The sequence below is a fragment of the Vanacampus margaritifer genome, chromosome 13 (assembly GCF_051991255.1).
Source record: "Vanacampus margaritifer isolate UIUO_Vmar chromosome 13, RoL_Vmar_1.0, whole genome shotgun sequence".
Classification (NCBI taxonomy): Eukaryota; Metazoa; Chordata; class Actinopteri; order Syngnathiformes; family Syngnathidae; genus Vanacampus; species Vanacampus margaritifer.
This window is the reverse complement of record NC_135444.1, coordinates 8,279,948-8,293,863: the sequence shown is the minus strand read 5'-3', so window position 1 is coordinate 8,293,863 and position 13,916 is coordinate 8,279,948. Positions and strand designations below refer to the sequence as shown.

Below are 13,916 nucleotides of genomic sequence, written 5' to 3'. Positions count from 1 at the left end.
ATTCATATTCTACTTTTTTTTTTCTGCCTGTGAAAAGAACAGCTATTTGCTGAAACACCTTTTCACAGTTTATGTGCTCACTGTACTGCCCTAAGAGGCTACAGGATAGCACCGAAGCCCTTGATGATAGGAGAGTAGCAAATAGCGTTAAATAATTATTATAAACTGCTACATTTCGACTGAAAATTTAGCCTGGCTGATTTGGAAAATCTTTGTTTTTGTCCTGCTCAGTGGCTATTAAAAAGATTAGTAGCCATTCATTTTAGGGTAATGTTGTGAGAAGAGCTTGAAATGATATTAATATTTTGAACTAGTCAATTTCAATTTTACGGAAGGGCTCAGTCCATGTAGCTAATAACATAAATGTATTGTATCATACATCCCACTTTTTGTGCTAACTTGTTACTCAACTCAGCAGGTCTCTATTCTAGTCTAATGAGTACCCGGGGTGGTCATATAGCAACCAGCACCCGATAGAATTTCCGCTCTTAAGCCTTGTGGGTGATGGTGGACAGGGCAAAATGCCGCAACCTGGGACACCCATGAGAGCCTGGGACATCCACGATGGCGTTGCCAGGCTATCAACAGGTTGCAAATGTTTATGCTATGTTCAATGTTGTGTTGGGAAGTAAACAAAGGTCGATGCTTAACAAGCACTTTTGAAATGCAAAGTGCAATTTATGCAGAGAATAGCTGAAATAAGGGAGGCTGCTTTTTCCTGATTCATTGCAACTGGAGGGAGAATCAGGTTAACATATCACTTTGTTAACCTTTCTGTCATATTGTAAATTTGATCCAAAATTGTCATGGCTGTAAAAAAAAGAAGACAAAGTAAACTGCCTTGTATAAAATATGATCTTTTAATATTAGAGACAAAATATTTTGGAGCCCAGCAGCTTATGTAATTAAGAGCTGGTTAAGATATGTAGGTAATTACATACCAAGCCAAAAGATACAGTATAATTCTTAATAAATAATTATAATCTTTTATTTCAGTTCTCAGCTAGAATACAGTATTGTAAATCATTTTATGACATTTTATTATTTTCATGATTTATTTAATTATTTAGTGCTAAGTAGTTAACACACTAAAAGGGGTATAAAACAAAAGTAAATATACAAAATAAATGTATAGTTGTTATTACAAAAACAATCAGATACAAACAATGGCAAAAACAAACACCTACACTGAACATGGTGAGAACAAAACAACAACAGCAAAAAAAACTGAAGTTCATTTGCCAGGACTACCAAAATCAAAAATGCCAAATTGGCAGCCTCAATTACACCCACTACCAATAGAAAATATGAGTATAGAGTACGCTGACAAAAATATATTTACCTGTTCCTACCATCCAATGGGAAATTACCCTACACAAGAGGAAGACGGAGGCTAAAAATATATTTAAGGAATCAGTGCCGTGGATAAAAACCAGGCTTGGAACTTGGCATGTAGAGAGAAAAAGCTTTGGAAAGACTTTAGAGAGATGATGATGAGAGACCGAGAGGGTTTGATTGGTTCCACCTGGTCGGGAGTGGTAAAGCAAAGTACGCCTCACTTGAGTGCCCGCGTGCTATATTCCACTACTTTTGCAATATAGAAAAAAAGGAATTTAACTCAAACATCCATCTATCACAGCTTTTGCTCCTTGGGAAGCCTTTTGGGAAAATTCATTCATACAGTAGTAATCACGAGGCTAGGCTGCAACCCAGACGAAGACAAGTCGGAAGCTGAAATCGCTGAACAGCAGGAGCTGACAGTATGGTAAGTGGAAAAGTTACCACACACCAGACAATCTCACATGGAAACAACAGCAACAAATCCCTTAACTAACTAATAAAGATGTTCCTGTAAGAGACAAAATAGCTCAAACAGCATGTTCAGTCGGCTCTCAAGAGAATGCCTCCTTTGTTTGTCGGTCCGTCTTCCAATAACTCCCAGAGGACTTTGTGCAGCCAGATGGCCAGTATCTTGGCTTTTCAGCTAAGGTTTTGGGATAGCCAAGACAGTATCAGAGTCAAAGATATTTAAACTAGCCCAAATCACATACACACAAATATACACGGTAAATTCTGTAGAGTAAATTTGACTGTATTTAAATAATTGAAAAAAAAAAAAGTCATTCAAGGGTTGAGGAGCCAACCCCCGACCTTCAGCTTGGGAGACTGCCACACTACCACCTAAGCTGTGCCCCTCCTACTGTTTGCTTATATCCAAGAGGAGAGTAAAAAAAAAAGGTTTTTGGTATGATATTTTTTTTTATCTTGGAGTTATTCCAGCTGACACGAGCGTTATACTAACATACAGCAGGAGCTGCGTGGCTCAGGGAGTAGATCAGCTGTCTTCCAAGCTGAATATTGTAAGTTTGTTTCTCAACCATTGAGTGACTTTTAGTATTTTTTTTTCCCAATTCTTCATTTTACGCTCTTCCAAGTGTAAATATTACTCTAAAACTGAGTCTATTTGGTCCTAGTCAAATTTACTCTACAGGTCACTGGAAATTAAAGTGTTACAAGTCTCTTCATAGGACAACTTTGAATTGTCAAGCATGTGTTTATTTGCATGCATATGTAAACAGGTAGCCAGGCAGGCTTGTGTACTTTTCTCTTTTTTTACTAGGCTATGACCGTACAAACTTTATATTTATGTGCACACACACTGCCTGCAAATACCCGGCCAAACCAGCCATCTTGACATCCCAGAACACGGCCGCTCTCTTTAATGTCGATGTGTCCCATGCGGCTTGTCCTGTGTCCCATAATCCGCTCTGCCCCTGTTCCAAGAGCCAATATTCATTTTTTTTCCACCTCACCTATTCCACATTGCCCCCTTTGTCCCCCTTCATCTCTATCCAAGGCCTCATTTTATTTTCCTGCCTACTGCTCTTCTGGTTTGCTCCACTTGCATCCTTCCTCTGTCTCTGTGCAACACAACTTTATCTGTCTTCACCATTGCTTCTTAGCATTGTATTTTGATTTATGTTATATATTGTTTTTCTGTTATCAGGCAATTCTGTATCCAATATTATAATGCACTTAATTGAAATGTTTATAGCAATATATTCTAATATTGTCCATGAAATTTATCCTATCCCAGATTGTGACCTTTACATGACTTTGCATTAACATAAATGACATCAAATACACAAATTATCAAAAATGTGAAGATCCATGCCCTTTCAAAGGCAGTCACCCTGAAGTATTTGCACCACTCTAGCTACTAAAACCAGTAACAAAAAAAACAAAAACTAATTATTTTTAGCGTGCTGTGCAAGCCTGGCCTAAACCTCCCCACACACATCCCACCTCATCCCTCTGACAGCCAGCAGGGCCTACCATGTGCATTGTCAGCCAACTATAGCTCCGCTTCATCCAGTCCATGGCAGATGGCAGCGGGAGAGAACAGATAGGACGTGGTGTGCGTGCGTGTGTGTGTGTGTGTGTGTGTGTGCATGTGTGTGTGAAGAAAATTGCATGTGACCACGTGTTATCTTTCTCTTGGAACATATGGTAGAACATAAAAAGAAACAAACACCTATAGAAGGCATTCATTAAAACAAACTTCACATTTCCGGTACCTGATACTCTCACCATGGTGTCTATATATTTTTTTATTTTAGTTTTTAGTTTTTGTCAAAGTGAATGAAGTGATTTTTTCTATATGTCTAATTACTGTAGCTGCTCACATTTGGAATATTTCTTATGTTGTGATGTAGTCCTTCAACCAAATAAGATTCCTTCAGTCTGTGACAAACACACTACAAAAATTCTCAAGGTAAGATATCATCATAAAAACACTGCAAGAGCTCAATGATGTCCACTTTGTGATTTATTATGTAGCTTCCTCTCTGCACGCTCTTTCATAATGCAGGACTCACCTCGGATGATCGACAGCTTGGCGTTGACTGTGAGCTCGCCCTCGCTGTTCTCCGCCACACATTCATAGATGTTCTCGTCACGCGGTGCGCGGAGAGGCTGAATTCGGAGCACCGCGCCGGCACCTTCGTCGAATTCGATGTTCTGTTGGTCCAAAGTGAAAAATCAAAAGTGTGTGATTTTGGAATTTCAAGAAAACATGTCTAACAGTTGACAACCAGGTCATACTTGATATTCCATATATGACTGACCATTATCAGTTAGTAAGCAGGATTACACAAAACGTATATATATATATATATATATATATATATATATATATATCTATATATCTATATATATCTATCTATATCTATATCTGTCTATCTATCTATCTATCTATCCATCTATCTATAGATAGATAGATAGATAGATAGATAGATAGATAGATAGATAGATAGATAGATATAGATACAACAATTAAGCAATATTGCACCAAAGAGATTGATGTTGCACTCAACAACCTTTTAGAAACTGATTCAGCTACTTGTTCAGTCATTGTTATCCAAAGTAAAAACAAATGTTTGCAAATGTCTTATTTTGATTAAACACAAAACATAGTCAACCCACTTTTATGAAGGACTACAGAAATCAGAGAATAATTACTGTTGAGGGGCTGAAATCAGAGGATTTAAACAATTTTAACTGAAACAATTTGATTCGATAGTAATAGTTATTAATTAATTTGATAATCAATTAGTTGTTGATTAATCCATTACATTAAATAACACATTAAGATTGTATCATCAAAGAGCGCAAGGCATTGTCAACAAAATATGGAAAAAAAGGGAAAAAAATATGAAATTGACCCAATTTCCACCCGACAGCAGCACAAATTGGCTGTCTTTCCTAAATGGAAAGTATTGTTTTTTTTTGTTTTTTTTAATAGTTTCAGTGTAGTACACTTCAATAGAATTTTAGATTTCAAATCTGGTCTATCACTGTCCAAATTCTGCTGGACTTAACTACAAAAATTTAAATTATTGAATGTATTCACCAAAAAGATTACTCAAAATAATGCAATGTATTGTATGACTGCACTGTACTGTATATTTAAATTATTAACATTCCAGCTCAGCCGTGCTGTCCGGTGGTTAGGAACCCCTGCCTTATACAAGGAAGGTTTTACATTCTTTAAATTTCTTTGCAGGCAGATCTTTTTCAAACATATCTTTTATTCAAGCTGTAATGGCTGACAGGTTGAGATGGTCATTCTGAGAGTCCATCTGACAGCAAACCCCGGCTATTTTTCCAAAGGCGGGTTATCATTGAAGAAAAGAGGGGCTTCCTGCGGAGATCTTTGGGTTGTAGCTAAACTTCAAGATTTAAATATGTGTCTTGAGAAGCCTGCTGCTCCATTGCTGAGTGTCTCAGGGCTGAGCAGTTAATTAGGCAAAAACACTGCAGAGCACAGCATCACGATCAATATCAAAGCATCTGTCTTGAGGCTGGATACAGTAGGAAAAAAATTATAATACTTCAAAAACCCTTCAAATATATATTTTTATTGCATGCAAAGCGGTAAGAGAAATGTCCGTTTTCGTGGACTCTGTCATGCCCTTGGCTTTGTTTTGCACTTAACATGCAGCAGAGAAGGAGAGCACAACTTTTTATGTTGTCCTCTACTGAAAAGCTCAGCCTCCCCCAATGATGTTGTCATTTCTTGTTTTTTTGCTTTCTCCCATGTTGTCCCTTGACGCCAAAGTATGTGCGCGCTTGTCTCCGCGCACTGCACTTGTTAACAATGCCACTTTTTAATTAAAATACACTGAGCATCAATCAAGAGGCGAGTTCAAATATGAACAACAGACATAGGAAATAACAGTAGTCATGGAATGAGTCCTGGACAAAAAGACAAAATCTAACAGCAACGGACAGTTAGGCTGAAAAAATCATTGGTCCCCGCCTACCCACTCCTTTGGGACTTACACGCTGCAAGAACCAAGATAAGCGGGCAAAACTCTCTCAGTCCCTCCACATCCTGGTCACCACCTCTTCCAGCTCATCTTCTCAAGTAGGCGATATTGAACCACGCTCAAGAAAACCAGCAGACATTCAAATAGTTTCTTGCATTTTGCCATCAATTCTCAAAATTCCATTGTGGCACTTAGCAAATGTTTGCCAATTTTGCACATCCCGGTGTGACAGTATTACTGTCTTGTGACAGTATTACTGTACTGTACTTGTAAATTCAGATCTCTACCCATCTATCCTGTCCATTAAAAACTGAAAGTGTCTGTTCAGGCCTATAGTATTTCTAAAAACTCCGTATGAAGAATTGAGCAAGAAAAACGTTTTTTAAAGAATAGAAACGAGAGCTCAAAAGGGTGCTATATCCAAATAATCTCAATGGAGACGAGTTTTTTATAGGCAGTTCATGTCTTGCTTGGAATCACTTTCCTGACTAAATTGAGAGTTTAACAAGTGCTCAGAAACAATGTGAAATGCTGATCTTTCTTTTTAGAGTCAATGGTGTCGTCTCGTGAGGTATCAGAGGCCGTCTCTAAGCGTAAATCCTCTGAGAATTGACTCACCTCTATACGCTGGGAGTTGACCTTTTTGCCTTTCTTATTCCAGCTGACCCTTGGCTTGGGGTCACCTGTCGCCTGGCAGACAAAGGACACCGCACCACCGGAGACACCTATCTGGTCAACAGGGACTTTTGTAAACCGTGGTGGTGCTGTAGGGAAGGAAGGGAAGAAGAAACATAAGCATACCTGCTGTTAAGTTGCCAGCAAATGTGTCAACTTACATCCATCTAATAATAATAATAATATGACATTTATATTTATATATCTTTAGTTTTCAAATAAATCACATTTACAGCCACAGAACTCTTAAAAGATTCAATATAAGGCCTGCTATGCATGGTATTCTTTCATGTTACCAAAACCCACACTAGCAACCCTCTTCTTGCAGTCCCTCCACACTTACTCATTCTCTATCATACACCCACATGATTTTGTAGGAAAAAGACTCAAGAAGCATAATCCCTATAGATACAGTAGGAACTTGGAAGCCTACTTGATTCACAGCATAACTGTGATTTAAGTTGCATTTTTGAGTAGGCTGCAGTTACATGAAAATTACATATGGTAAGAATGATCATTACTCTAACGTGGGAAAAGGAGGCTTAAGAAGCAAGAATGGAAAAGAGATTCCGATCTGAGAACCACATGACTTAAATAGGAGTTGTTTTTTATGGAAAAGGGTATACCGTGAGCTTCCTGATTTCTTCCCTTTATTCTCTATCAACCAAATGTTTTGCAATTGCGTAGCCAAACAGTTGTAAACAAGTTGGAAGACTAGAGTTATTATTTACTAGAGATGGAAATGATAAATGATATGCACAAGTTGCTCTTGTATTGAACTGACATTAAGGCCCAATCCCAATACCGCACCTTAAGAAATAGAAGGGAGAGGGAAGAGATAACGGGAAAAAGAGTGCAGGGTGAAGAGGAAGTAATGGGATTGGTCCTTAAACAGTGCTGTCCATACTAAATAAAGAGACAACGCAGCCTATAGAAATTCACTTCCAGATCGATGTGTCTAAATATATATATATTTTTAAATCATGTTATGAAGATTATCACAGGACATTTACAGTGTATTATAGGGATGTTTAATCCCAGACCAATACCAGTAGGGGTACTCAACTCTTGAGTAGTCACCGATACAGAGTACTCATACCACTAGTATTTTTGATAAAAGGCCGGGTATCAGCTTGATACCGATACATGGTATTGGTACTCACCCATCTCTAGCATATTATGTAATACCATACAAACAATTATACATAATTTTCAATTGCACAACATAATCACTACTTTATAAACATAATAATGAATTATGGCTCATTTTTGTATACAATAAAAAAATATGGTCGTATGGAGAGTGGCACAAGTGACACTTTCAAACAAAAAAAACCCAGTATAAAAACGGTTGAAGAAGTTAAACTACATTAAAAGTTCTTATCAATTACAGTTAAAGTGTTGGGATGATTCACTTGGTGGATAACAATCTTCAAAAAGGATTTTTAAGACTTTAGCTCAGGAGAAAGGAGAGTTTTCTGAAATTCACAATTTTTAGTTGAAGATCGGCTTGCCTATGCGAATTAACTGTACTGTACTGTAATGAAGTTAACCAAATGCCACTGCTTCACCAAAACACGAAAATACAATGAAATGTCCCACTAAGCCCTAATGCTGTTTGTCTAATAAAAAAAAAAAACTCTAGAGACTAGAGAGAGAGAGAGAGAGACAGAGTGACAGAAAGACAGAGTGTCCTTGGCAAGATGATCCATTTGAATCATAGAGATGTGTGGTGATCAAACGGCAAGCACAAAACGTCAAGTTAATAATTAAGGGATTGGAGGCCGACACCAGTCTCCAGGCACTGTAAAACACATGAAGGAGAGTCCCTGCATTTATTATTGGCTAAAGTGAGAGAGGGAAGCTCCATATGCAAAGTTAATCCCCTTGCATTTAAGTAACACCCAGATCCAGTATGACGCAAGTGAGCAATAAACCTAACTATGGTTGGTTGTTAAGTAGCATTCATTCTTATAGTAATATTATTCTTGAAAGTTAGTGGTGGTCGGGTTGATCCAATTATTGATAGTATATATCAGATCGATACTAGCGTGATAAGATCAATACAGTGGCTTCAGTCTTGCGTTTGTAAGCACTGCTGCAGTTTCGTGAAACAGGCGAAAGCCAGGAGGCCGGACTCACTCAGTGCGGAGCGTGCAATCTTTGCTCCACCTACCCGCTCTTGTGATTTGATGTTGTGCCGTCACGTGACTTCGCAGTGCAAATAAGCAAAAGCACATTAATTCTCCACAGGGTGGTTTCTTTTTCTAACTAAAGGCTTTAGAGATTTATTTTTGTTGTTGTTCTTTACACTTCATTTATTATATTTCCATCAGTTGTTTGTTTTTTGTTTTTTCATACAGAAAAAAAGAAGTGCACTGAAAGAGATTTTTTTTCATTGTTTTTGTTTTTTTCTTATTGGATTCCCTAAACACACATTCTACTTGAAATTTTCATAACATTTGTTTGGGAGTAAAAATCTTGACTAACTTCCATCCATCCATCCATCCATTTTCTTGACCGCTTTTCCTCACAAGGGTCGCGGGGGTGCTGGAGCCTATTCCAGCTGGCTTCGGGCAGTAGGCGGGGTACACCCTGAACTGGTTGCCAGCCAATCGCAGGGCACACACAGAGACGAACAACCATTCTCACAATCACACCTATGGACAATTTGGAGTGTTCAATTAACCTGCCATGCATGTCTTTGGAATGTGGGAGGAAACCAGAGTACCCGGTGAAAACCCACGCAAGCACGGGGAGAACATGCAAACTCCACCCAGGAAGGCCGAAGCCCGGACTCGATCTCACGTCCTCTGCACTGGGAGGCGGACGTGCTAACCAGTCAGCCGCCGTGCTGCCCATCTTGACTAACTTGTTTATTTAAATAATAACAATAAATAAATAAAAACATCCAGAAATGAAGTGCAATGAAGGCAGAATTTTGTTTATTTTTTGGGGGATATTCTAAAAAAGAATTTGATGTCTGATGATCAATCACTTTGTGCACTTTATTTACAAAATCCAAACATGACAATGAAAGGGGGAAGTGTTTTGTTACTGTTAAAATAATATAAGTATTTTTTTTTCTATTTACCAATAAACTTTGTTCTTCTTATGACTGGGATCTTACATATCTGATAATAATAAAGGACACATCACAAAAACATTTTAAGGTCATGAATTTTAAGTAAGAGTTAGCAATTTGATAATACATCTACTATACTCCTTGGAAAATATCTGCATTGGCATCGATGATACTTGCCTTGAATTTACTTGATAATGGGTTGATATGCAGTATCACACACCTCTACCGTCAATTGGACCAAAATACCAAATTTCAACCTCACATTTAAGATTATAGGTGAGCGATACCTTGTGAAACTTTATTTTAGATTTCACTCAACCAATTAGTATCTCCTCAGATAGGACAATGGCAGAATGCTCACTCTATTGTCTGAATGTAACTTTTTTTCAGTCAGAAAATGTGACTGTTACATCATGTGGCGACATTTGAAATAGATAGATAAATAAATAAATATCCATTCTCAAGCAAAATGTTTTTTTTTTTAAATTTGACTGTAGCATTTGGAATTGTTGAGCTGTGCCTTCCATCAAGAAAAAATAAAGATAAATAAAACCAAAAACACAGGCGACCTGTGACTGTGAAGGCAAACACTATTTGATTGATTTCCCACCGTCCATTTGATATTTCCCACTTTACTATTTCCATGCTCATAGGATGGGACGCAATAACAATAAATACACTGAGAGTGCATGCATTTAACTACTGACGTATTCAGGTCAGGTTGAAGTGTTCTTTCTTATTCTCATTTCAACTTGTCTTCCTCTTAATCATTTCCACTGACTCCATGAGCTCATTACATTGTAAAACATATTCTTAGAAATTAGATACATTATAATACATTACTGTACTTACTTCACTCTATTCTTAAATTCCTACCAATCAGTGTTGTCTTTTCTTAGGCAAATTCTCATGACAAGCCCATGAATCTCTATTTTAGACAACTACCTATGGTACATAAAATAATTCAATGTTTAATGTATTGGATTTGAGGAAGCATCTACAGCACCTCAGCTGATATCTTCTGTTCCCATATTTGTCTATGCTTTTTATTCTGCATTGTTGTAGGCTGTCAGCCAGTACAAGATGACACCATTCATTTGGTAATTTGAATTACAGCTGGCTGTTTTGTCCAAATCAATTTTGAATTTTTTTCACCATCCTTTCCTTTAGTGAATTTCATATATTACAAAACCCGACCTATCTATAGGATACAATGTTGCTTGCTTCTTATCTTCAATAGTATTTTAAATAAATGTCTCCCTCCACTATCGTAATATGGATGACATTTAAAAGAGAATTGTACCGAGTTGTATAGATCTCCTGACCAAAGTCTTCTTCTACAAAATAAGCGCACACAACTTGGCTTTATCTGCTTAGCAGGGGGAGAAAGCCTAAACCAAAATAGCCAGTCATGGGGGCTCCTATAACCTTTCAAGTCCCTGATAATAGAACACATCAACGCAAACGCTGCTGGCTAGCGGGAACAGCAAAACTCACACTGCGCGCACAGACGCTTGTTTCGCTAATACAGCTACCACCTGCTACTGGCTGCTACCTCTGTCGGACCCGATAAGACCAAATAGACTGGCAACGTGCTTGTAAAATAGTAGAGAGTGGAAAGTCCACAGATAAATATGAGAAAGCTCAATTTTCACTACTCTACTGTTATTTGATAGGATGGTGTGGCGAGAGAAATGAGGGTGTCTTTATTGACTAATGCCGTAATAGATGGAGAAAAGCTTCTTTGGTCATAAATGGTAGCCATTAGCTAGTGAATTAGCGAAATGGATGACAAAATGACACAAAGCCCTTCCATGATTTGCAGAAAGAGGCAGAGAAATTGGCAGCTTTCACAGTACACAAAGATTTTTTTTTTAAGTGGAGATGTTTGAAAAGAACACCGTATTATTAGACGTAACACGTCAAGCACTTTATCCTTTTTGGTGGTAGTTTTGGCAAAAAGGATGGGGTTACATTTTTTGTGATGTCTTTGGGTATTCAATACAGTACATAAGAGCTCAACGTGTACAACAAAGGCTATAAGCACTCATTTGACTTAGACACACATTTCAGACCACTCAACATCAGATGCAACTATTTGTGAATCGAAATCTTGTAATGGTGCATTGAAGGAGCCTACAATGCAAATACTTGCCTTTGTAGTTTCGTGTGTGCATGCAGTGTTGTGCAATAAGCGCCAACAATGCATTCTTTGCTGGCCTAATCACTGTCAGAGGCACTGACCTAAGTTTAAAACCTACATGAAATTGTATTAATTTGTTTCCAACAGGCTATTCACAATATGTTTTAGCTGGCTCACATCCATTAGTGTGTATGTTAGAAATTTTTAACCAATCAGATTTCAGATTTACCAAACGCGGCCTTCTTGCAGGCTGACAGTGACGTTGGCATTTTTCTCTGATTTGTTGATCAGAGCCAAATAGTCAATACTTTTCAAGGCTGACTTAAAAAAAAAAAAAACTGAGCTTAGTTCAGCCAACACTGTAGCTCCCTTTCAACCCGGAAAATTATTTATTTGGTATTTTAAGAGCAGCATGTACGAGTGTGACAACTGGCCAGCTCTGACTACACGTTTAGTTAACTATCTTTGAGGAACAAAGAAAGGAAGATGGATTTTATTATCTATAAATAATCAGCATTTCTGGTGAGTATGATGTATTTTAAGTTTTAAAGTTTTTATGGTTATGTTGTATTGTTTTATAAATATTGATTATGAACTGGGTGGAAATAATATTGTAGTGTAGAGGGTTGGGGTTGTTTGGAAATGTCTCTCTCTTTCTCGCTCTCTCTCTGTAATGCAAGTCCCCACTGAAGGCCTAGGTCTGAATTGCAACACCCGCCACTACAGTGTCGCACACAGACACACACATGCATACACACACAAGCACAAAAACATCAATCAAAGCCAATTCACACGGGCTGCTTGGGTAAGCACCATCACTATGGCAACCAGGCCTTTACTTTAAACTATTGCTTGTCTTGTCAGTAGGTTTTCACACACAATCACTCACATTCACCCACAAAGGCCAAACAACTTGAACTATCTGGAATTTTTTTTTTGTCCAAAGTTTTCACCTTGTTTTAGATGGAGTTTTTTCTCTTTGAGTGAAAGACCAGCATGGATATTTTTCAGGCAAACTGAGCAGAACTGTGGCATACATGCTTTAGATAATAACTTTGATTAGATATTACATTATAAAAGAAATGTGTGCTTCTATATTAAAGCAGAAGAAGAAACGGAAAAATGGTAAAAGAGAAGGAAAATGAAGAAGAAGAAGAAGAAGCTTGTATATGGGGCAGGAGAAGGTCATTAAATGGCTTGTAGTATAAAAGGAGCCAAAAATACCATATAAGTTTGTACAAATCCTTTGCCCATTGCATCATGCAGTGTACCATCAATGTCAACTGCACTGCGAACAAACTTGTGAGACTATTCAGAGCACAAGGGACTTGCGGCAGGATGTGGAAATCTTGTATGAAATAAGATTGGTACCCAGATGTGGAGAGTTCTGGGTACGCGAGAGCATTACTACAAAGAGTCGCATGCTTGTAATAGGCACAAATTGGTCCCAATGAAACTGTTGTGGGTAAAAAAGTGGGGGGTAGGGAATGGGGTAAGAATGAGCATTCACCACTAAGTATTCTTTAACACACTGAGAAGAAATAACATTAATTCAGTGGAGAGCAAAAACTCAAAATGGAACTATATTCCGCTTTGGCCAGAAAGAAAGACAAATTGCAAAAGCAACATAAATTGTTTACAAGACACACTCGAGAAAGTAGAAACATTTCTGGTTCATTAAATATAATAAAATAAATAACATTTTTAAAAGACAGGGTGTGGGGACACTAACAAACAAATCACTTTATAAATCTCAAGTGAAAAATTGTGCATAGTAAAATTAAACTACAGTTGACAAAATGTCAACCAAAACATGTTTTTTCTTTTTTTCTTTTATTTTACATGGTGTTTGATTTAGATACCTGGAATAAGGGTGTTAGAAAAAATCGATTCCGCAATATATCGCGATATTACAGCGCGCAATTCTCGAATCGATTCGATATGCGGCCAAATCGATTTTTAAACATTATTTTTTTTTATGGGAATATTCAACAAAACGTCTTACTTAGGGTTAGGATTCACACATTAAGCTTGGAAGAATGTTATATTAATGGAACATTAAGGCTTAATATTTTATTTCAGTGCTGTTCAAACATGAAACAACTGCAACCTGTTTGTTAAATGCAGTGGCTCAGTTATAAGCTTGAATTTTCAAATAAATAAATGCATTTTCATACAAATC

At 37.5% G+C, this 13,916-nt stretch overlaps 1 protein-coding gene across 12 annotated transcripts in view; it reads right to left on the bottom strand.

Moving 5' to 3' along the window:
* Positions 1 to 13,916, bottom strand: part of ptprsa (protein tyrosine phosphatase receptor type Sa) — a 233,580-nt gene that overhangs the window by 107,547 nt on the left and 112,117 nt on the right. For all 12 annotated transcript variants that reach the window (XM_077584858.1, XM_077584850.1, XM_077584855.1 and 9 more), the window contains exons 4-5: positions 6,450 to 6,595; positions 3,879 to 4,020 (exon numbers count right to left, since the gene is read on the bottom strand). In XM_077584858.1, coding sequence (XP_077440984.1) covers positions 3,879 to 4,020; positions 6,450 to 6,595 — 288 coding nt within the window. The remainder of the gene's footprint in view (positions 1 to 3,878; positions 4,021 to 6,449; positions 6,596 to 13,916) is intronic.